At 34.8% G+C, this 22,707-nt stretch overlaps 2 protein-coding genes and 1 long non-coding RNA gene across 4 annotated transcripts; 2 read left to right on the forward strand and 1 right to left on the reverse strand.

The window, feature by feature from the left end:
- The first annotated feature begins 3,549 nt into the window (after positions 1-3,549).
- Positions 3,550-4,932, forward strand: LOC125264076. Its single transcript, XM_048183321.1, has 6 exons — positions 3,550-3,811; positions 3,993-4,122; positions 4,244-4,306; positions 4,388-4,441; positions 4,555-4,733; positions 4,795-4,932. Exons 1-6 carry the CDS (start codon positions 3,662-3,664, stop codon positions 4,930-4,932), a joined length of 714 nt encoding a protein of 237 aa, XP_048039278.1. The 5' UTR covers positions 3,550-3,661.
- Positions 4,929-12,038, forward strand: LOC125265658. 2 transcript variants are annotated; one of them, XM_048186014.1, is made up of 13 exons: positions 4,929-5,179; positions 5,262-5,494; positions 5,612-5,784; positions 5,877-5,970; positions 6,260-6,607; positions 6,734-6,787; positions 6,958-6,970; positions 7,090-7,181; positions 7,444-7,561; positions 7,757-7,861; positions 9,897-10,064; positions 10,439-10,612; positions 10,856-12,038. In XM_048186014.1, exons 2-13 carry the CDS (start codon positions 5,309-5,311, stop codon positions 11,095-11,097), a joined length of 1,767 nt encoding a protein of 588 aa, XP_048041971.1. In that variant the 5' UTR covers positions 4,929-5,179; positions 5,262-5,308; the 3' UTR covers positions 11,098-12,038. The 2 variants fall into 2 exon arrangements, with proteins under 2 accessions (XP_048041971.1, XP_048041969.1); XM_048186012.1 differs by lacking the exon at positions 6,958-6,970 and having other exon boundaries at positions 6,734-6,851.
- Positions 12,039-17,670: 5,632 nt separating this feature from the next.
- LOC125264181 lies at positions 17,671-22,456 on the reverse strand. The gene is made up of 3 exons (XR_007184012.1): positions 22,020-22,456; positions 21,731-21,887; positions 17,671-17,782 (listed from the first exon to the last, which is right to left on the reverse strand). It is a non-coding gene; the product is annotated as an uncharacterized LOC125264181 (long non-coding RNA).
- Positions 22,457-22,707: the final 251 nt, after the last annotated feature.

The raw sequence follows: 22,707 nt of genomic DNA on the forward strand, positions 1-22,707 counted from the left end.
TGGTTTTGTAAATAATCTCTATAGTTTTGCCAAAATACGTTAAAATGGCATCCATAATCAATGTAGTTTTTTGATCAAATAAACATGGTCAAATAAATGCAGCACAAACCAAAATACAGAAACCAAACATGGTTTATTTTTATCTAAACATTCTTAAATGCATTCAATATATTTTGTAGTACAAATGATAAAATCCAAGCACCAAACCTGAAATACAGTTTTTTAATAAAAAAGGTAATTCATTGAACAATGTGCATTAAAGTGCTTCTTGTAGAAGAGTTGTTTTGCATTTAACAGCAAGACAATTAAAGTTAAAAATATGCATGTACATGAACAATAGTCAAGATTCAATTTCTTTTTTTTTTTTGTTGTTGTTAAATAAACATGGAGGAAAAAATCCAAGCACTTAACCTGAAATTAAAATACAGGGCTTCAGCTTTTTTACTAAAACATCAAAATGGTAAAAATTCATTGAACAATGGGCATAAAGTGCTTTCTGCAGATCTGTTTTACACAACAGCAAGACAACTATAAACATGCATGTATGTGTGCAAGTGTTGCACTGTCAACGTTAAACTTCATAACTGTAAGAGTTGACATACTTAAAATTGAAAAATCCATTCAAATTCAACAGTAGTGCTGCACTGTCAAAAAGAGATAAACTTCAAGAGTAAAATTGGGGAGAACCAAACAAAGTCAAAACCATTTTTTAAATACATTAAAATGTTCTAGTCACAAAAAAAAAACACAAAAAACAACAACAACAACAACAACATTTTACAATGTGCAGAAACTTGTGTTGAAGACTATGTTGCTTTAAACACCAAAAGACAGAATTTTAAACAGTATGTGTGCACAATATATCATTTTTTAACGCATACTAAAAACAAAACAGGGCTGTAGCTTTTTAACATGTAACATGGAAGTGCTTGTTTTGAAGATGTTTTTGCTTTAGACAGCAAAAGATATTTAAAAAAAAAAGAAGAACATGTATAAAATAGTAGTATTGCACTGTAAAAAAGATAAACTTCATAAGGATATTGTCATGATAGACTGTCAAAAACCATTTTTAAATGAATAAAAAATAAATAAATACCAAACCTGGAATACAAAAACAGCTGAAGCTTTTCAATCTATAATTCATTTAACAATGTACAAAGCACTATTAAAAAGTGCTTATGTTGTATAATATTGTATTTTATATATATATATATATATATATATATATATATATATATATAAAAAAATATATATATATATATATATATATATATATATATATATTTTTTTTTTTTTTTTTTTTTTTTTTTGCTTTTTTTTTTGCTTTTTAAGAGGAAAAGACAAATAAAACAATGTAGGATGTTTACACCAAAGATTGGTAACAATAAAAAAAATTCAAAACAAAACACCATAGCACCAACCCATCAATATCATTAACAATTGCTAGACATCTATAACAAGACTTTTGTCACCTTTAAAATGTTCCAGTGTTTGTGGCAATGTTCTTTAAAAGAAGAGCATTAAGTGGGAAGCAGGGCTCCATGTATCTGTGTGTGATCATTACCTCTTTCCATGTGCCAATATGAGGGAATTACTGCTCAGTTCAAGTTCCATATTGAGCTTGGAAAAAAAAAGCTCAAATTTTCCATGGATTTTCAAAGTTGTTCAATTCATACAGGAACCTCATCAGTCTTGGAGGAATGTGTTGATGTTTCGATCCCTTCATCTCAGCCTTTGACCCTCGTTCAGGGTTTATTCCCAGGAAAACCCTTAAAGCATGAACAGTTTTTTTAGCTACACCAATAATGAAATGAATGAAACCGAAATTGAGTAACATGCAGACTGTGTTGAAAATACTTATTTAATCAGGGCTCGACAATAATGTTTGTCTGGGACAAGTGGATTTACTTGCCCAATTGGACTAGCTGCCTGTTTAACTTCAGTACCAAAATAAATTAATAGATAAAAATTAAAAGAAAGCAAATGATTGATTTTATTAGATTCAGTGTTAACAGCAAAAATTTAGTGCAGTTCTAATTTTGCAGTAAATTTAATTTGATATGCATCAGCCCTATATAGTGTCTTATAACCAAATTCTTAAATCAAATTTGACATGAAAAATGCATACATTTAATGAGGTTAGAAATAAAATGGCTTTTATAGAAGTAAAAAAAATGCCCTGGGGCAAGTCACAAATATGCAGATTTAAGTTTAAACTAACAAAACACTGATGAGAATATACAGTTGCAAGAAAAAGTAGATGAACCACTTGCAGAATCTGTGAAAATGTGAATTTTTAACAAAATAAGAGTGTTTTTTTTATTTAGTACTGTCCTGAGTAAGATTCATTTATTTTTACATATAATCCACAAGACAAAAAAAAAGTAGCTGAATTTATTAAAATGACCCAGTTCAAAAGTATGTGAACCATTGATTCTCAAAACTGTGTGTGGTCACCTGATGATCCACGACTTGGTTTTATGATGGTTGTTCATGAGTCTCTTGTTTGTTCTGAGCAGTTAAACTGAGCTCAGTTTAATATTTTGGCTTTCATCACTATTTATGTTTGTCTTACTATAGAAAAGATATTAACAAAATCAAACGTTTGAGCCTGGGACCTCTGGTTTATTTGAAATGGAATACTACATTTAATCATGGGAGAAGCAAGATTTAATAATTTTCAGTTTATAAAAATAGCAACAAAACAACCTGCTCTTACAACCCTATCTCACGGCGAATTCGTACTAATTCGTACGAATTAACCAAGTGGCTAAATCGTACGAATTCGTACGATTTGTTCCTTGCATTTAAAACAACCTCGTCAAGGCGAATTCGTACTAATTCGCACGATTTAATTACGTGGTTAAATCGTACTGTATAGTACGATTTCTTGTTCGCGTTGAATAACTCTCGATTGGAAAGCATCGCGATATTAAACAGCAGTTACACGTGCCACATCTCGGTAAGTAGTCTGTCATATGCTGTCCTAATGTCCTTTTATAATGTTCTATATAAGTCCATTATATGTTATTTATGAATCAAATCGGCTCCATAATGCTCGCTGGATTTAATCTGCCATCTCTTACCATGTTTTGTTCCAAAAAGTTGAACATATATGGCTAGCTAGGGTGATTAAACTCGTTAGCGTTAGCTAGCTTCGATCAGTTTATTATGTTCATATTGGTGGAATTATAGCTCAATACGGCAATGCTTACTATGCTTTTACTATAGTTACTGTTATTCTACTGTGTTAATCTGTAGCTAAAGCACAAGCATTTATTTATATATAGTCCTTGTTATTTATGCTGTTAATTCCTTTTATTTACTATGCACAAAATTGTAATTCAGCATTTCTTTTTCTACCTTGCAGTTACTTCAGATCCTACACTACTCCTTCATATAGACTTCCTTCGACATATCAACCCAACGGCTCTTTTAAGAGCCATCTCTTTCAAAAGCTCTCTCTCTCTCTCTCTCTCTCTCTCTGACTCACTCACTCACACATACATACACAGCAACTCTTTCCCCCTCCATCCCTCTTCTCTTCCTCCCTCCATCCTTCTTCTCTTCCTCCCTCCCTCCATCCATCCATCCCTCTTCTCTTCCTTTGTCTCTCTGTCTTTTGACTTTTATTTGATTATTTCTCTTTCTCATCTTCAATATGGCATCTTGTCAAAACTCAGGTTTTGACCAATTATGTCAGGAAGCTGCAATTATTACAAGGGAACTTGAACTCAAAGCTGCCAGTGCTGCACTTGAAGCAGCTACCAAGGAGGCTGAAGAAATTCTACAAACCTTCAACCCTCCACCAGTAATGATGAATACATTTCATTTCAATTTTTTGTTTTGTTTTCATTTAACTACTTTTTAATTCGAATTAATTTGCTGTATTTTTATCTGTTAATATATTTAAAAGACCTAGCTTATGGTCATCTTTGCATTTTGTTTCAACATGAATTTACAAAAGAAAAAATATGTCCTTTTTTTTCTAGCTGAAAAAGAAGACCAAACAAGCCTGTAGCACTCGTGTCAGACCAGTCTCTTTTGTAGAGAGGGATGAGTTTGGGCATCTTGTGCCAAAACGGAGAAGGCCAAAACTCACCAAGGCAAACATTTCCAAATGTATGTTTGTTATATTTTACACAATGTATTCTTGCAGCTTATACATGTTTCTCCTCTCATAATGAGTAGCATCATAATCTGGCTGTTCTGTATGCTTCAATTACTCTTAATTTGTTTTTAGCTACAACGATTAACAGTCCAGCTATGTCATCTTTGGAGTCTGGGCAAGTAGACATTGATCATGGTGAGTAATGACATCAACACTTTTCAAAATAACTAGTCTTGCAGAGTTATTAGTGACTTTTTGTTGTTTCATTGTTCTTAGGTGAAGTTCCATCACAGCCTTCTCACACTGTTTGGCCAGCAGTTGAAGATATAGGTGTGTATGTTTGTATTGTTTAAAGAGTTCTCAGTATAATCACTGCTTTGTAATGATCCGTCTAACCAACTGCCATGAACACTATAATTACTTTAGTTTTTTTTCTAATCCAGAAACTCTTCATCAAGAGGTAGAGGATCTGTTGGCTGATACTGGAGACATTCAGTGCTCAAATCCGACCTCCTCAAACACATGGTCAGTTCGCATGGCCCAGGCTAAAAAGAAGTGGGCAGCTTTGAGGCCCGAGATGGTGGAATCTTTATTAACAGCTGAGTACACAGGAGATCAGACCGTGCCAGCACTGCCAACTGAAGCGATCTGTTATCCGCTGTAAAGACTGTGTTCCTAAACAGCTGTACTGTGCAGACTGCGATATATTGGCCCATGAAAGGAAACTGCACAACCGAGAGACAGATGTAGAGGGATTCTTTCGGGCCATATCCCCGTCTACTTTGGTGAAGGTGGATATTGACGAACCAATTCCATTTTGAGGAAAAAGGCATGTAATTCAGTTGTTTTAGAATTTATAATACCTTCATGTTAATCTATCATGTGAATTTCCATGTAATCATAATAATAACGCAGCTATAGTTTTTTGGTAAAGGTTGAATTTTCTAGCCTTACTTTTTTTCCCAGATTGTCTTTTGCCTCTAGAGACACCTGATCAAATTTGCAGCTGCGCCACTGATACCATTGTGGTGTCAGGAGGTAAAAAGGCTATTCTCATTGGAATTGATGGTGAGTCCAGTGTATTTAAAAAAATAAATAAATAAATAAATTTTTGATTACTTTGTTTTTATACTATACATTATTTCAATAGGTCGCTACAACGTCAGCTTGCCAACCTTCACATGCTCAACATGCCATATGAGCAGAACGACCAGCATCCCACACCTGATCAAGTCTGGTTACTGGCCTGCCACAGCAAGCTGTGAAACACTTTATAAAATTGATGTGTTTGTGTCATACGACCACATGAAATTGACTGCTCCTGGACTTTCTAGACAGTCCTTCGTCAGTTTATTGGAACAGCGGACGGAGTTCTTTGGCCGAGTATTAATTAAATGAACTACTGAATCATTTCCTTTTTTCATCTTTTCATGTTTAGGAGTGAGCGATTACTCTTACATTCTTACAAGGTTTATGTTTTTTTTGTGTGTTATTTCACAGGATGGAAAGATCTGCACAGATGCTTTTCAAAGAAGTTTTTTCGAATGGAGATACTGCCAGTTCCAAATTGATCAGCTCTGTGGACTGAAAGTGTTTGAGTGTCCAGCCTGTTCTCCATTTATGCTTGCTGTGTCAGTCGATGGTAACAGGAAATTGTATCGCTTCAAAAGAGGGTAGCAGAAATTCTATAACACTGTGAAAAGCATTAAAATAATATTTAATGCCAATTAGCTTTTCATTAAGTAATTATGTAATTATATTCAAGGGCTGAAGATCATGGTCTGTTCAAGGGTGTCTTTGTCTGTGAGGATGAAGATGTTTCCAAGTTCGTGGACTACATTAATAAGAAGACAAAGCACGTAGGTTGTATTGTTTTGTCATAGTGCTTTCAAAAATTGTATTTCCTGAACAAAAAATAGCAATGCACATATTCATGTAAACACAATAGCAAAATTAAGACCAATGCATTGAATTGTCATATATTTCTATCTCACATGGCTTGCAGTAAAGCAAAAATTCAACATGTGGTCATTTGAAATGTTTGTCTGTTGGCGTTTTTTCACCCCACTTATTTCCTTAGACATTTATCCACAAACATAATTTAATACAGTGTTGTTGGATCATCACATTTCTTTCTCCTCTTGATAGTCCGCTGGAAAAGGTGTCTGTGGATCGAGTCAGTGGACTGCAGCACGGGAGTCCATCCCAAAGAAAATCAACAAGCTGGATGAGGAGGGGATGGAGGTGGCTGTCTGTCGGCATGGTGTGCTGCTGAGAAGTCTGAACATGATGAGGGGGGAAATATTTGCATATCCGTTGTTTCTCCAAAAGGAGCTGACGCCAAGGAATGTTCAGTTCATGTGCACTGACGTAATATGCAAGTACTGGCCATACCTGCAGAGAGTTGTTAATGATTGTCCAGAGCTTTCTCCTCTCCTGCACATGAAGCCATTCCTGTCAGTGATGCATGCAAAGGCCCACTCTTGGAAATGTGAGGTAAACAGTTTTCCAGAACATGAAATTTGTGACTTGTGTATTTATGATCAGTAATTGTGAATTTGTGTGTGTATTCTAAAAGATGTGGTTGTTTTATTTGTTAAATATTTGATCTCCGTGCACAAGATTAAGTGGGGTGGCCGAAACCAAGAAGGAGCAGGCACCACCTTGGGTGAAGAGGTGGAACAAGTAAACAGCTTCTTGTCGAGAACTGCTATATGCAGTAAATACATGACCAAAGGAGGTAAGTGCATAACTACAAACATATTCAATGCAAAGTTACCTAATGGGACTCAAAAAATCCATTCATTTTTAAATGGCATTAGTATTAAACTTTTACCTGACACTTGATCATCCCTAGAGGTGTTAATGCAAGTCCAACATCATTTTCATATCAGTCTTCTAAACAAACCAAAATGGAAAAAATAGTATGCAACATTAATGGGAGCTATCGATTATTTATATTATTTTACATTGTTTAGCTAGGACAGACATGATTACTATCCAGGCCATGGCATGGAATCAACGCAAAATTGACAACCTTGCAAACGTGCTGTCCCGAAGATTAATAAAGGTATGTTTCTAAATTGCTTTCCTCTTTTACAGGTGACAGCTGTAGTCTTTTAGTGTTTAATTTTGCTGTAGTATTTGCTGTGGTTCAGTAGGCAAGTGGCAACTATAAAGTCAAAACTGTGAATTCCAAGACCAACTTTATGTATTAATAAAAAAAAAAATGTATATCCTGTTTTTCCATTTGAAAAGGGTCAATAATCATGTATGCATCTGTCATTAGTTTTTATCTTTTAACAAATGCACTTTATGGTATTGTTCATTAGACAAAAGCACAAATTCAGGAGGAGTCCCTAAATCTTGATGCACTAAAGACAGAGTTTGCAGTAACAGATGACACACTTAAAGACTGGACCAGTGAAATCCAGCAGTGGGCTGATACAGGTAGGCATATTTTAGATTATTTTAGCACTGTACTTATTGTTTTAACCCTTTCAGTAACAGAACTTTGACTGTAGTGTTGTGTATGACTTTTGTTTCTACTTTTTTTTAAATTTAAGCCTCATCCTTATACCTCTGATGTAATCATAATGTACATGTTTATTTCTATTGTAAAAGCATATCTTATCAATAATTTAGCAACAAGTAAGGAGAATGCAAGCAGTCAACAGGGACTCCAGAAGACAATTGAGACTCTTTATGTGAGCATCAGGCAGAGGAAGCGAGATCTTTACCGTCAAACAGGTTAGATCATTTTAAACATTAAATAATTTTAAAGCTTTTAAAGGCCAATTCACACCACTCAGACAAACACCAACAAATGCATCAAGTCTGTTGGTGTTTGTTGGGATTTGTTTTCTCCTGTCTCAACATGTTCAGTCAGCGTTTGTTGGTGTCTGTTGGGGCAGTTATTTTCATAAATCTCTAAATCTAATGGCCAGCTTGATTGTTGGTGTTTGTTGGCATTAATCTGTGTGGTGTGAGTTGGCCTTAAAGCGGACATATTATCCCCCTTTTTACAAGCTGTAATAAAAGAATGTGTCTGTGAAGTTTCAATTCAAAATATCCCAGGCAGGGCTGGGCGATATATCGCATGTGATTGTCACGTGCATTTCGTCAGTAAAGCCGGTTCCCTGATTACCGCTAAATCACCATCACCTGCTTTCAAATGGAGCGGCATTTAATAGACAGAGCCGTACATCACTGACAAGCCACGCAATATCACGTTCAATATCACAGATGAATCGCCTTCGATAATGAACGTGATATTGCGTAGCTTGTCAGTCAACTACGGTTCTGTCTATTAAATGCTGCTCCATTTGAAAGCAGGTGATGGCGATTTAGCGGTAATCAGGGAACCGGCTTTACTGACGAAATGCGAATGACAATCGCATGCGATATATCGCCCAGCCCTAATCCCAGGGATTATTTATTATAGTATGTTTTATTTGGGTGTGAGCAAAAACATGGTGTTTTCAAGTGTCTTTTTAAATACAAATGATCAGCTGCTTTCACTCCCTTTTCAAGAGTGTGTAACCTTTATAGCTTGTGCTAGTTTGGATTCTCCAGCATCAACAACTGGAGTCTGAAGAATCTCATGCAGTGAATAAAAATGTTTGTGATCCAAATTCATATTCAGAACATGCAAGTACCACATTATATATTGTGAATGTTTGTGTGGGTTTTTACACCTACTGTATGGCTAATGTGGCTAAACTTTTTGTCTCTATTCACAGAGATCAGAGCTATGTCATTAATTTGTTTTTAAGTACTAAAAGTGTGCTTCAGAATTATAGACAGTGAGCGTTTTCAGGTTAAAAATAACAAGCTCTGGTCTCTGTGAATACAGTAAGAGACAATGGTAACTTTAGCCACATTAGCACATTCAGAAAGGCGATTGCGAAAACACGTTATAAGGTGCAGTACTTGCATGTTCTGGATATGAAAAGTTTAATCACAAATAGGGCTGAATGATTAATTGCATTTGTGATAATATCACAATATGATAAAATACGATTTTTTAAATGCAAAGGCTGCGATTACACTCTGGTCACGTGACATTCGAGAGAGTAAAGCAGTGTTCAGAGTAAGCATCAACTTGGCATGTTACGCATATAGGCCTGGCCTACAGGAACAGTTTATGTTTAACCTAATATTGTGTTGGTCATACTAGGGGTGGGAGAAAAAAAACAATGCATCACGATTCTCTCTCCCAACGATTCTGGATCGATTCTGAGCTTAGTTTTTAACCACAGATATTCATTATTACAGCCATCAACAGATTAGTTATATTGTGTGAATAGCTGAAACATTATATCACTATCTGCTCTAGAGAGGGTATAAACATGGCGGACTGTGTGCGGCTCCCTTAGGGATCTATGCTAATAGGGCAGAGATCATTGCCAGTGAATGGGGCTTTTCCCTTCAATGATGTCACAGTAGGGAGAAAACTGTGACAGTGCATTTTCAGACACTGCTTCTGATTTATGGGGATCATTAAAAAAAAATAGATTTTTATGATTGTAGGGTGGTTGGTTATACACACAGGGGACACAATGTTCAAAAAGTGAATTTTACATAATAGGCCCTCTTAACAATTTCTACACTCTGTTGTGGTGTTTTATAAAAGTGAGACCTTAGATAGCACTAAGCTGAAGAACTTTGGGAAAGGAAATAAATGTCATGTTCTTTAACAAATATGTACAGTATTTTGCATTTTAATTAATTTAAGAAAGAGTCTTAAATTGCACATATTATGGCATTGCATTTGTCTTTTCAGATGGAAACAAAAGAAGACACAAACTCCGTAGAAAAATTTTGGAGGAAAAGGCCAAATTTAGTGCAGCTGTGGATGAGTACAACAGGGAAGCACCTGAAAAGCTGCAGTCAGCCGACTCAATTCTGGCATGTGAGAGCTATGCATGGCCATGGGTACTGGATGAGCGTGGTATGTTATGTTACTCATTTAGATGTGTGTACTGTATTTACAGTATGTAGCAGCTTATCTGCTTACAGTGGATGTTGTGTATACCTATTGTGCAGCAGGACATCTTGCATGCTTTAGGTTTAGGGTTAGGGTTAGGGTTATTAAATAAGTTTGTAGTATATTGATAGATATGATGAATATAAAATAGTTGTCATTAATGAAATGTATAATACATTCATAAAAATTGTAGCTTTGATAATTGTTTCTGTTTATACATGCAAACGTCAGAATTTTTTTAAAATTTATATTCATTTTTTAATTAAATATTTAAACACCTTTGTACAAAGTATATTGATAAACTATTCATGTCATTATTTTTGGAAATATCTTCACAGATAATCTTGTCACCAAAAAAAGGGCCTTTGACCAACTGATGCTGCTAAAGCGCCTTACCGAAGAGGAGTGCATTGTCCTGAATGAAATCAGGAATCACTGGAAAAGCCTCAAAAGGGATCTGTCTCTTCTAAATGACCTTTCATGTCATGTTGCTGTTGATATAACAAAGAAGAGTAAGTACTACATCTCTGTTAATTTTGTTAAAAAACAATATTAAAATCAATATGTCCATAATATCTTGCACTTTAACTGAATCTCTGTTAATAATCCATAATCGCTTTCTTCAATTGGTGAATAAGTTAATTGATGCTGTAATTGCAGAAAATTAAAGCAGAATAGAACCTCCTTAAAATGACTATAAATGATTATAACTCCTTAAAATGATTTATAATTTTGTGTTTTTGTGTTACTTACAGAACAGGACTCTGACCTTTCCAAAAGTGGAATTCTGGGACTTCACGCTCTACTACAGAAAAAACTATGCTACCTAAAAAGTCACATATCCTCGGTTCGGCAGCTGTACGGTAGTGTCCTAGACAATTGTGAGGTGTGTGAGGAACTGCAAGATGATGATTACCTTAACATGGATGAGGATTATATCCAGTATGGTTCAGAGGATGAGGAGGAGGATGAAGACGAAGTTTCATTTGAAATTTAAAAACCTTGTAAATCATTACTGTGAAAAAACTGAGTAACATACACTAATTTATGATACTCATTTAATTTCCATTAAATCTTAACTGTCTATATTACTTGATAAAACACTGACAAGGTGTTGTGCAAATGTGTAATCCTACTGTTAAATTCTTGTTTTTATATTAAATTTCATAATTTACATGGTAAAAATTGCACTGTAAAATATTACTTGCATTCACTATTATTTATTGTTAAATAGCTTCTTGATGTAACCTGTAATATTCATGACTATATGTACAATGTTTTACCAAAATGTACCAAATTCATGACAAATTCACAGAGAAGCTCCCAACCAGTTTTGTTGTTTACAGTATGAGTGTGCTGCAGATTTGTCCAATAAATGTGCTAAACTGCTTTGCTCTAGAGCTGATATAACTAAAATGCCTACCCAGGTCCTTTTTCATCCTTGCCCTAATAGACTGATTGACAACTGGTTTATTTGATTTTTAGCCCATTTCAGGTGAGTACTGTTGGATTTGTGTGTAATGATTCAAATTCAGGATCTTATTTCAGGCTTAAGACTGTTTTCAGAAGCTTACATGTGCCACATTTTTTTAAAAGCCTAAAAACAGCTCAAACATGCATTTTAGTCCAGGACTATCTTAAGCCTTGTCTGTGAAACTGGGGGTAAATGTTTATGTATTTAATATGTGTAATTAATTAATATATTTAATTAATATTACTTAACCCCATGGTGTATGCAATGGATGGAAACCATTTGGCCCTTGCTTAGAAGAGCCTAACTTAAAGCCTATTTCTACATCAGGTTAACCACACAAAGGAATCTATCGTTTAAAAATGCTAGTTTACGTTTAATGGGAAATTATAAATGTATAAAACATAACCAAATAAATGTTTATAGGAATCTTGCATTCATCTCATTAATAAATTCGCCATATAAAACCGGAAGATCCTGTCGTAATTGACCATATATGTAGACGTGTGCATGGCGCCTCTTTTGAACTGCGTTGTCATTGGCTCCACAGCACCGGCAGGAACCGCTCTGGTTGGTTGATCTTTAAACCCCTATTAAAAAGCGCTTCTTGTTGCAAAGTACGTTTTGCTGTTAATATTATGCCACTTATACATTCAGTTAACAATACCACGTTGCTATGTTGAGAGAAATTACCCCATTATCGACATCCCAACCCTAACCCTAATCCTAAGCACACACTTCAAAGAACTACAAGTATCAGCGCCATGATTTCACGTTCCATCGACAGAATGGCGGAGGCTTATGGGTAATGTAGTTTAAAAACGTTTACTTATTAAATAAAATAAATTCCATCTTTAAAGAATCAATGGATATTTAAATATGTTAATTGGGCAAACCTCTGTGACATATTTAAGAGATATGCTGAAATTTTGTATATTACTATGCACACTTTTTAAAACGCATTTATACCACCTTTCTATATATGTCAGGAAACTGTATCTAACATTATTTATTAAACACAACATAAAGAGTTGTCCTGCAAATTTTCTTTTAAATATACTAATCAGACTTTGATTTACAGTCATTCAAAGTATGCATTTTTTTGCTCTTCAAGGGGTCACTACTGGGCCCCTGGGGGTGGAAGGGCAATAAATCCTACACATATGTATTCTCCTCATCATGTACAACAAACTATGTTGAGTCACATTTATATTCTAGAATTTTATCTTTTTCCTCTTTTCCATATTTTCATTATGCTTGTATCAGTTTTTGATGGGTATTGTGAGACTCTGATCTGATGAAAAAAAAAAAAAAAAAGAATCAAAACTTAATCACTTTTACTTTGCAGCACTGATATTTATGATATGTTTTACATGCATAATTCTAAATAAATACATGCAGTGGGTATTTCGCTGTGATTTGTCTGAGATGCACCTGACTGTGATGTCAAGATGTCAAGGGCATTGTCTGGAGTCCTGCCTGGTTACTTCTGTGCAACAAGTTAGTGAGGCACAAGAGTTTCTTAATTCCCAAGTTATAGTGATCGCAGGGGATGGGACACCATCTGACTCAGTGTGAGGGCCACCAGTGGATAATAGAGATATGTGGTGACTGAACCAGTTATCTAGCTTATGTGCATACAGTGGGAATTTATACCACAAGCAGTTGTCAAAAATGTTAAAAACTTATATGGCTATATTACATACTGATTATCTCTTTTTATATCTGTGTTTTATAAACAGTGGCATTGGGTGAACCTGAAACAACTAATCCAACTTATATGTATAACAGAAGTTGTCACATTTGTTGTAGTGCTTTATACAAGATTGATTCAAAGCTCAGTAATAAACAGAAAAATATTCAAATGACATTCAAATTCTGCTGTAAAGCAGCTCTAACAATCAGAGTTGTCATTCAGCTCAAATTCAAATTCTATTTTTAGCTGCTCTATAGTAGAATTATTCAGATATTCATTACATTTAAGAAAGCATTACAGTCTGACACACCTTGTAATATTACATAAGGCCAATATGCCATTCAGATATCATTGAGATAATTTTGTTACTATGACATAGATCAAGGTGCAAAAATGCATGCAATATAAATAATCACAATATAAAACCTTCTGTAATTTGAAGAAAAAGTATTTTTTTATCCTCATCTTCTTGCACTTCCTTAAATGCTTCCTTGGTACGGTGTATGTTCTATTTTATAATGCAGTAAAGGATCCATGTTGATAATTCCCTAGTACATATCCTAGACAAAGTTGTGCCAAAAGTGTCTGTAGAATTATAACCTATAACCTAGTCCTGTAATGCATTTTGCAGCATTCCTCCCAAGTAACTGAAACCTGGCATGTTTACTGTATTTACCACAGCATGTTATATCAATGTTACTGTATCATTTTATTAAAAGAATCAGGATTCCTTTCTTACAAATCAATCATAAATTTATTTTTTAATGAAACCCCATTTTTAATGTACAACATTAAACACACTTCATTGCAGAACACAATACTTTATTGTAGGATGTATTATGTGATAGATGCTTTGCTGTTTTGCAAGATTAACATAGGCATGCATCCACTGTTCAAGTACAATGTATTTGTTAAAACAAATTCATTGAAGCACAATTACTACTCATATTTTGTATTTATTTCATTATATGCATTGATATGTCAAATGTTTATGAATTTAAACAGAAGCAAATAGTTCGCAAACTACTGTACAGCATCCTCGGACACCCATGTACTCCGCCACTTCTTGCCACTAAGAAAAAAAAAAGAAAGACAGTAGTTGTTATAAAACTTGAAATCACCCTGTCAAAAGATGTGCCCAGTCTTTTTGACCATTCAATTCACTCACTGGAAAGTTTAGTTTAACAATGTAAAAATGAGAATTTGACTCAATTTCTTTTTTCCCCTACATTGGTTCATTTATAGTTTCAATATTTCATTGACACAGAAACACCTTTTTCATCTTATCAGTTCTATACAACAATAATTCTGTCAGCCAAAAATTATTTTGTCCAGCACTGCCCATGAGTTTATACTATAAAAAATATTTCCATGAACCACCACTCACTGTTAACTATGCATGACATCTGAAGCAGGTATTGATCACAATCCATAAGCTATCGTATGCTGATACAGTGTTTGGTGTAGGCTATTTTTTTTTTTTAAATATTTAATAACTTGTTTTTATATTTAATAACATGCTATGATTTTGAATGAGGCCCTACATGTCCTTCACTTCAATAGTTCTATAGTTTAGTCATAAGTATTGTTATGAAATATAATAATAAAATACACTAAACTTTGTATCAGAATGATGGCTTGCAATAATTATATGACCAGCAATATTTCCATTGTGCCTGTTTCTTCAAATGGCATTAATAATTAACAAAATAATTAATTACATAATTAACAAAAATTAATGTTCTATGATCAAATGAAAGAGGTGCCTCTATATGTGCAAATAAAACAATAAATACCAATTTACACATAATTTAATTTTAATTTAATTTTACACATAATAATGCAAATATACACAGTACAGTTCAAAAGTTTGGAACCACTAAGATTTTTAATGTTTTTAAAAGAAGTTTCGTCTGCTCACCAAGGCTACATTTATTTAATTAAAAATACAGTAAAAACAGTAATATTGTGAAATATTATTACAATTTAAAATAACTGTTTTCTATTTGAATATATTTCACAAAGTAATTTATTCCTGTGATGCAAAGCTGAATTTTCAGCATCATTACTCCAGTCTTCAGTGTCACATGATCCTTCAGAAATCATTCTAATATGCTGATCTGCTACTCAAGAAACATTTAATGTGTACAATTGTACAAAATATTTGTGTACAATATTTTTTTTCAGGATTATTTGATGAATAGAAAGTTCAAAAGAACAGTGTTTATCTGAAATCTAATCTTTTGTAACATTATAAATGTCTTTACTGCCACTTTTGATTGATTTAATGCATCCTTGCTGAATAAAAGTATTAATTTCTTTTCAAAAAAATAAAAATAAAAATTCTTACTGACCCCAAACTTTTGAACGGTAGTGTATAATGCTACAGAAGCTTTGTATTTCAGATAAATGCTGTTCTTTTGAACTTTCTATTCATCAAGGAATCCTGAAAAAAAAGTACACAACTGTTTTCAACTTTGAAAATAATCATAAATGTTTCTTGAGCAGCAGATCAGCATATTAGAATGATTTCTGAAGGATCATGTGACACTGAAGACTGGAGTAACGATGCTGAAAATTCAGCTTTGCATCACAGGAATAAATTACTTTGTCAAATATATTTAAATAGTACACAGTTATTTTAAATTGTAATAATATTTCACAATATTACTGTTTTTTACTGTATTTTTAATTAAATAAATGTAGCCTTGGTGAGCAGACGAAACTTCTTGAGCTATCAGCTCATTAGTAGTGACTCAAAGATCTAAAATGGGTGTGTCAGACAAAGGAGACATGCAAAATGTGCAGTGTTGGTGGGCCTCCAGGAATGTGGTTGGGAACTTAGAAGAACAATAAGGTCGAATAAGCTACCAAATAAAATGTCTGTACTTACCAAGATGCGCAAGGCTGCCAACGAAAAAGATATTCTTTTCTTCCCTTTAAAGAACGGACAGACAAAAAAAATGTATCAAGATCTGTTACATCATTATACTTTCAAGCTAAACAGCACAAGGAATAAAATAACTGTTTTCTGCTACAGTTATTTTCATGTACTTGTCTACCTAACAATAATATAATTGGACAATTTACTGGTCAGTGAAACTGTTTAGGGATGTTGCCAGTTACCAGTGCTGTTAACTTACTGTTTCAGTAGCAAAACTTACATGTAACATTACAATTCATTTGAAGGTTTTAAAAGAGGAATAAACAGTAGTAATGAAGTTGGCTTTTTTATCCTTCTTTATTCTGACCAACCTCCCTATCTCTCTCCCTCACAACCTCTCCATGGTACACATCCTGGCTGTTATGTGAACATTCTGTAACGCAACAACATGCATCCATAATTACAACTTAATTAGACAATAACAAAAAGAAAATGTGTGTTAATTAGTGTTATGTTAATTTTGAAACCAATCAAAAAAAAAAAAATAGTTTGAAATAGCTTTCAAATTAACTGAATGTAGTTCAACAATAAGCATTACAAAGATGGAAACATTACCATTATGTATTTGTCTCCCCTTTCTTTTTATTGGCTTGTAGAACACATTGGAAATATTGACTGTAAAGGCGGAGTCGTTGGGCACAGAGATGTGGTCGTTAAATGCAGGGGTGGGGTCATTTGACAAAGAAGCAGTTCCACTGGTCTCAAAGGCAGAGTTGCTGGACACAGATGCAGGGTGATTGGCTGCAGTGGTGGAGTTGATGGATGCAGAAGCGGGGTCATTGGACACAGACGGAGGGTCACTGGACGCAGAGGCAGAGGTGTTGGACACAGACGGAGGGTCACTGGACGCAGAGGCAGAGGTGTTGGACACAGACGGAGGGTCACTAGACGCAGAGGCAGAGGTGTTGGACACAGACGGAGGGTCACTGGACGGCAGAGGCAGAGGTGTTGGACACAGAGGCGGGGTCACTGGACACCGAGGCAGAGGTGTTGGACACCGAGGCGGGGTCACTGGACGCAGAGGCAGAGGTGTTGGACACAGACGGAGGGTCAGGACGCAGAGGCAGAGGTGTTGGACACAGAGGCGGGGTCACTGGACGCAGAGGCAGAGGTGTTGGACACAGACGGAGGGTCACTGGATGCACCGAGGCAGAGGTGTTGGACACAGAGGCAGAGGTTTTGGACACCGAGGCGGGGTCACTGGACGCAGAGGCAGAGGTGTTGAACGAGAGGCAGAGGTGTTGGACACCGACGGAGGGTCACTGGACGCAGAGGCAGAGGTGTTGGACACAGAGGCGGGGTCACTGGACGCAGAGGCAGAGGTGTTGGACACAGAGGCAGAGGTGTTGGACACCGAGGCGGGGTCACTGGACGCAGAGGCAGAGGTGTTGGACACAGACGGAGGGTCACTGGACAGAGGCAGAGGTGTTGGACGCAGAGGCAGAGGTGTTGGACAGAGGTGTTGGACACCGACGGAGGGTCACTGGACGCAGAGGCAGAGGTGTTGGACACAGACGGAGGGTCACTGGACGCAGAGGCAGAGGTGTTGGACACAGAGGCAGAGGTGTTCCCTGTAGAGGGTTAAGAAAAAAGAACAGTATTTAACTTATTTATACTGCTGTTTACCTATACAGCCTATTTGCCTATAATGCTCTAGCTCAGGGTGCACAATCATGTTCCTGGAGGTCTTCAATACTGGTCAAAAATGGAGACATTAATGTTTTAATGTTTTTGTAAAAAAGTCTCTTCTCTGTTCATCAAGCCTGCAGTTATTTGACCCAAACAAAAGACAAAAACTGTAATATTGTGAAATAGTATTACAAAATTAAAATTAAAACAAAAATAATGGCTTTCCATTTTAATATTCTATACCATACAATTTATATCTTTGATGCAAAACTGAACTTTCAGCATCATTATTCCAGTATCAGTCTCACATGATCCTTTCCTCAGAAATCATTGTAATATGTTGATTTAATATCAATGTTGGAAACAGTTGTGCTGCTTAATAAATTTTTTATAGCACAACTGTGATACTTTTCAGGATTCGTTGATGAATAAAATGTTTAAAAAGAAAAGCATTTATTTAAAATAGAAATCTTTTGTAACAATATACACTTTTTTTCTCTTTAAAAAAAGAAAAAAGAAAAAAAAGGAAATAATGAAATTAATACTTTTTTCAGCAAGGACATGTTAAATTGATAAAGTGACAGTACAGACATATATTGTTAGAAAGGATTTCTATTTTGAATAAATAAACTTTTTATGCTAATCCTGAAAACAATATCACAGGTTAAAAAAAAAACAAAAAAAAACAAAACAAAACAAAATATTAATCAGCACAACTGTTTCCAACATTGATAGTAAATCATCATACTAGAATGATTTCTGAAGGATCATGTGACACTGAAGACTGGAGTAATGATACTGAAAATTCAGCTTTGATCACAGGAATAAATTACATTTTAAAGTGGTAACACTTTACGATAAGGTTCAATTAGTTAAACATTAGTTCATTTATTAACTAACATGAACTAACCATGAGCAATACATTTGTTACTGTATTTACTAATCTTCGTTAATGTTAGTTAATGAAAATACAGTTGTTCATTGTTTGTTCATGTTAGTTCACAGTACATTAACTAATGTTAACAAATTCAACTCTTGATTTTAATAGTGTATTAGTAAATGTTGAAATTAAAATTAACAAAGATTAATAAATGCTGTATAAGTGCAGTTCATTATTAGTTTATGTTAACTAATTAACCTTATTGTAAAGTGTTTCCTTTAATGTATATTAATATGAAAAAACATTTTAAATTGTAATAGATTTTCACAATATGACTATTTTTTCTGTATTTTTGATTAAATAAATCCAGGCATGATGAGCATAAGAGACTTCTTTCAAAAACATTCTAAATAATAATGTGTCCAAACTTTTTGAACAGTAAAGTTCAGCTCCATTTCTGACCAAACTAACACTAATTAAATATACAGACCATACAGCAATCAAGACATGTTAAAATACGTGCACAAGAAAACCTGTCTGGAGTTTTATATTAACACGTCTGATGACTGTGAGCTGCATTACACGCAAGACTGAAATGGTGGCTAACAAAGAAATTTCTAACATTAAGTTTGATCATGGCTTGTCTTGAAAAATGAAGACAATTTGATTGATGTCATAGGGGAAGTCACACTGCAGGATCGTGTGCCAAATCTTCTGACACTGCTAGAATTCTGTCTGAGGTCAAATCTGATTGCAATGTCCTGTCAGTGAACGTCAAACTAACAAGATTACATATTTTAGCCTAGGATCAGAGGAATCTTTTAGTATTTCTTAAATTTGTCCAAGGTGGCCAAATTGTGGTCAAAATTGTACAGTGTAAACCTGGTTTAAGATCTTCAGGAGCACTTGATAATTAAATACAGCTGTGTTGGATAAGGATTGGGTCTTGAACTCTGCAGGTAGGTAGATCTCCAGGATTGGGCACACCTGCACTAGATCCATTTGTATTTAACGGATCTTCTATCACGCTATACATCACGCTCTTAGGTCATACATCTTTTGATAGTACATAGAATAGAACTAAAGAAGGTAGAGCGTTTTCACAATTTGCTTCCTCAACTCTAGAATAGTCTTCCTGATAATGTGACTCTAGATTACACACATCATATAAATTACCATTCACTCACTGCATCTATACAAAGAGTGGTATCTGATGAAAAAGTATGAAATATACCTGATCGTCTTCTGCCTGAAATGCAATGAACTGCAGCTACGTTAATTCTGTTTAATTTGTTTTCCTGATTTTGCCTCGGGATAGCCATCCTGAGGAAACTACAGATTGTGCTAGTTCCAGTCTTTCCAAAGATTTCAGATGACTCCAAATTTGGATTGTAATTCAAAACTGTCAAATATGTTTCTTATATTTTAGTCATTATGAGCAGAAACTGCTTACATTAAGAACAATTCCAGTGAGTCAGCTTAATACATGATATTAACTAACCACATAACATGTTTTATATTATAGCTATATTAATTCCTGCTATATGGATATTATTTTGACAAAAAAGGGTTAAAAAGATATATTCAACCATCTAAAGAGGAGGTACTATCAAAAAACAAAAGTTAATCTTAATTGAAGAAAAGGTGCAACACTCAAGAAAAAAAAAAAACAAAAAAAACATTAGAACTTTATTCACTTCCAGGCCAGTAGTTGGAGATGTCACTTTGTCAAGAAACACGCAATACAAATGTGAACACGTAATACGCATTACCATGATGTCACCGTTTTCACAAATTCACGTTTTTGTTGTTTATGTGGTGACTGTAAAGGCATTGTTTTCAAAAACCTGCACTTTAAATCCTATTTTCAAAAGCTTGTTTTCATGCCCCAAAATGTTGTTGTTGTGTAAATGAATGGACAAAATGCAAAATGCATAAAATGTTTCCATTTTCAGTTTGTTGTGTAAACAGCCCCTCAGTTTAAAACAAGCAATGTTTTAGCCACTGTCAAGGCCTTCATAAGACATCAAAAACAACTTCATCACACACTGCTTTAAACATTCTTACAATCAGCAACAAGTGTACTCTACTAACTGTGGGAGTGGCTTCTTTTACAAGATCAAAAGGGAAAAAGAGAAATTTCAATAAAACATACCATAGCCTATTACCTAAATAGGCTCTTTGGGAAACAACAAATCTAAAGTAAAAATCCCAAAAGTTTCCCTGGACCTATGATTCACATCAATATCTCGTCCCTGGCCTAATACATGAACTTGTTCAATGTGAATGCTGTCTGAAATACTGTGCTACAGGGTGACTAACATCCTCATGTCTTATGGCACTACAATGTTCGCATATACAAGTTCTCTAGATGTTTTTCAAACATACATCAATGCCCACATGAGAAATATATAGCATACATGACATTGCATAAATTACAGGTGATGATATTTTTTATGAATACATTTATTTTTGCCTGTTCTAGGGGTGAAAAATATTTCAGCATCCCAGTGTATAGACATTGGGTACCATGTCCAGACTTTCAGTAATGGTCTGTACTTAATGACTGTCCAGACTTGGTGACATGGACATCCAAAATATCTAAAGGTGATTGTGAGAAGGTGTAAAGCATTGTGTGATATAGTTGTTCTTGACAAAGTCCTTATGCTCTTGACAATGGCTAAAATGTTACTAAATTTAAACTTTTTTTCTCTTCTAGGGCGAGTGTTGCAACTTTTCTTCAATTGACATTATTTTGACACTCATCTACAGCTGATAATAGTCCTTCCTAACTATAATATAATAATAATAATAATTTTAGAGTAAGTTATGATTTATATATATTGATGAATACTAATGAAACACTAACAGTAGTTATGCCACTACATGCACTCTAAAAAAACATATATTTAGTGTGACATCATAACAATCTTTTGGAGACAAGAGTAAATGAGTAGGTATTACAATGAGAAGTTTTTCAAATTGTGAATGCAAATGTACAAATAAATACCTCTTGTAACAGCCTCATAAAGCCTCTGCATAACTGGAACTGAGGGATGGCTCTGAATGTATGAGCTTTTAACTCAAACTTTTGTAGAGCGGTGCTGGCCTTTCTGTGTTGTAATGAAAAGCATTGGTGAGACACCTAGTAATTCCAACTTATGGAGCTGAGAAGAGAGAACAAAATGTTTTAAACAAGAGTATACATCAAAGTTAAGAAACTTACTTTAGTGCTAATAGGCTTTTTGTGTCATTTTTTTTATTTTATTTTTAATTTCATATATTTAAAAAAAACTTACAATCAAGTCAACAGAATTCATGATTTTGCAAATATTTCCATCTTTTTTTTAATTTGGCTGCCCACTGGTGATCAAATTTAAGTTTTTGGTGTTCCAGACTTTTCTTTTGTTTAACTGTTATTCCACAATGTTTACATGATTTGGAGGCACTTCCGATCTCTTTATAGCAAACAGTACACTGCTGTGATGTGGCTCCAGGTGCCATGTTTTTGTGTGTGAGAAAATTATGTAACGTCCCTAAAATGTCCCTAAAAATCTATAATTAATGTAGGCCTAAGTAAAAAGCGTGCATGGGGTGGGAATAAAAGGTGACAGCATTAATGTGTGTGTGTGTGTGCAAGTGTGAGTTTGAGTGAGTGAAAGAGTGTGAGTGTGTGTGTGAGAGAGAAAGTGAGTGAGTGTGTGTGTGTGTGTGTGTGTGTGTGTGTGTGTGTGAGAGAGAGAGAGAGAAATGAGTGAGTAAGAGTAAGTGAATGAGAGAGTGTGAGTGAGTGTGTGTGTGAGAGAGAAAGTGAGTGAGTCAGAGAGAGAGAGAGTGTCAGAGAGAGAGAGAGAGTGAGTGAGTGAGTGAGTGAGTGAGTGAGTGTGTGTGTGTCAGAGAGAGAGAGAGAGAGCTTTTGCAAGAGATGGCTCTTAAAAGAGCCGTTGGGTTAATATGTTGAAGGAAGTCTATATGAAGGAGTAGTGT

This window comes from Megalobrama amblycephala, linkage group LG3 (genome assembly GCF_018812025.1).
Source record: "Megalobrama amblycephala isolate DHTTF-2021 linkage group LG3, ASM1881202v1, whole genome shotgun sequence".
NCBI classification, from domain to species: Eukaryota; Metazoa; Chordata; class Actinopteri; order Cypriniformes; family Xenocyprididae; genus Megalobrama; species Megalobrama amblycephala.

Excerpts from the sequence above, each read along its gene's own strand:
- LOC125264076 (XM_048183321.1), top strand. The coding sequence starts at position 3,662 with ATGGCATCTTGTCAAAACTCAGGTTTTGACCAATTATGTCAGGAAGCT. Across the intron at positions 3,812-3,992 it reads AAACCTTCAACCCTCCACCA|CTGAAAAAGAAGACCAAACA; the intron begins GTAATGATGAAT and ends TTTTTTTTCTAG. Across the intron at positions 4,307-4,387 it reads GCAAGTAGACATTGATCATG|GTGAAGTTCCATCACAGCCT; the intron begins GTGAGTAATGAC and ends CATTGTTCTTAG.
- LOC125265658 (XM_048186012.1), top strand. The coding sequence starts at position 5,309 with ATGAGCAGAACGACCAGCATCCCACACCTGATCAAGTCTGGTTACTGG. Across the intron at positions 6,608-6,733 it reads CCCACTCTTGGAAATGTGAG|ATTAAGTGGGGTGGCCGAAA; the intron begins GTAAACAGTTTT and ends TCCGTGCACAAG. Across the intron at positions 7,862-9,896 it reads AGATCTTTACCGTCAAACAG|ATGGAAACAAAAGAAGACAC; the intron begins GTTAGATCATTT and ends TTGTCTTTTCAG.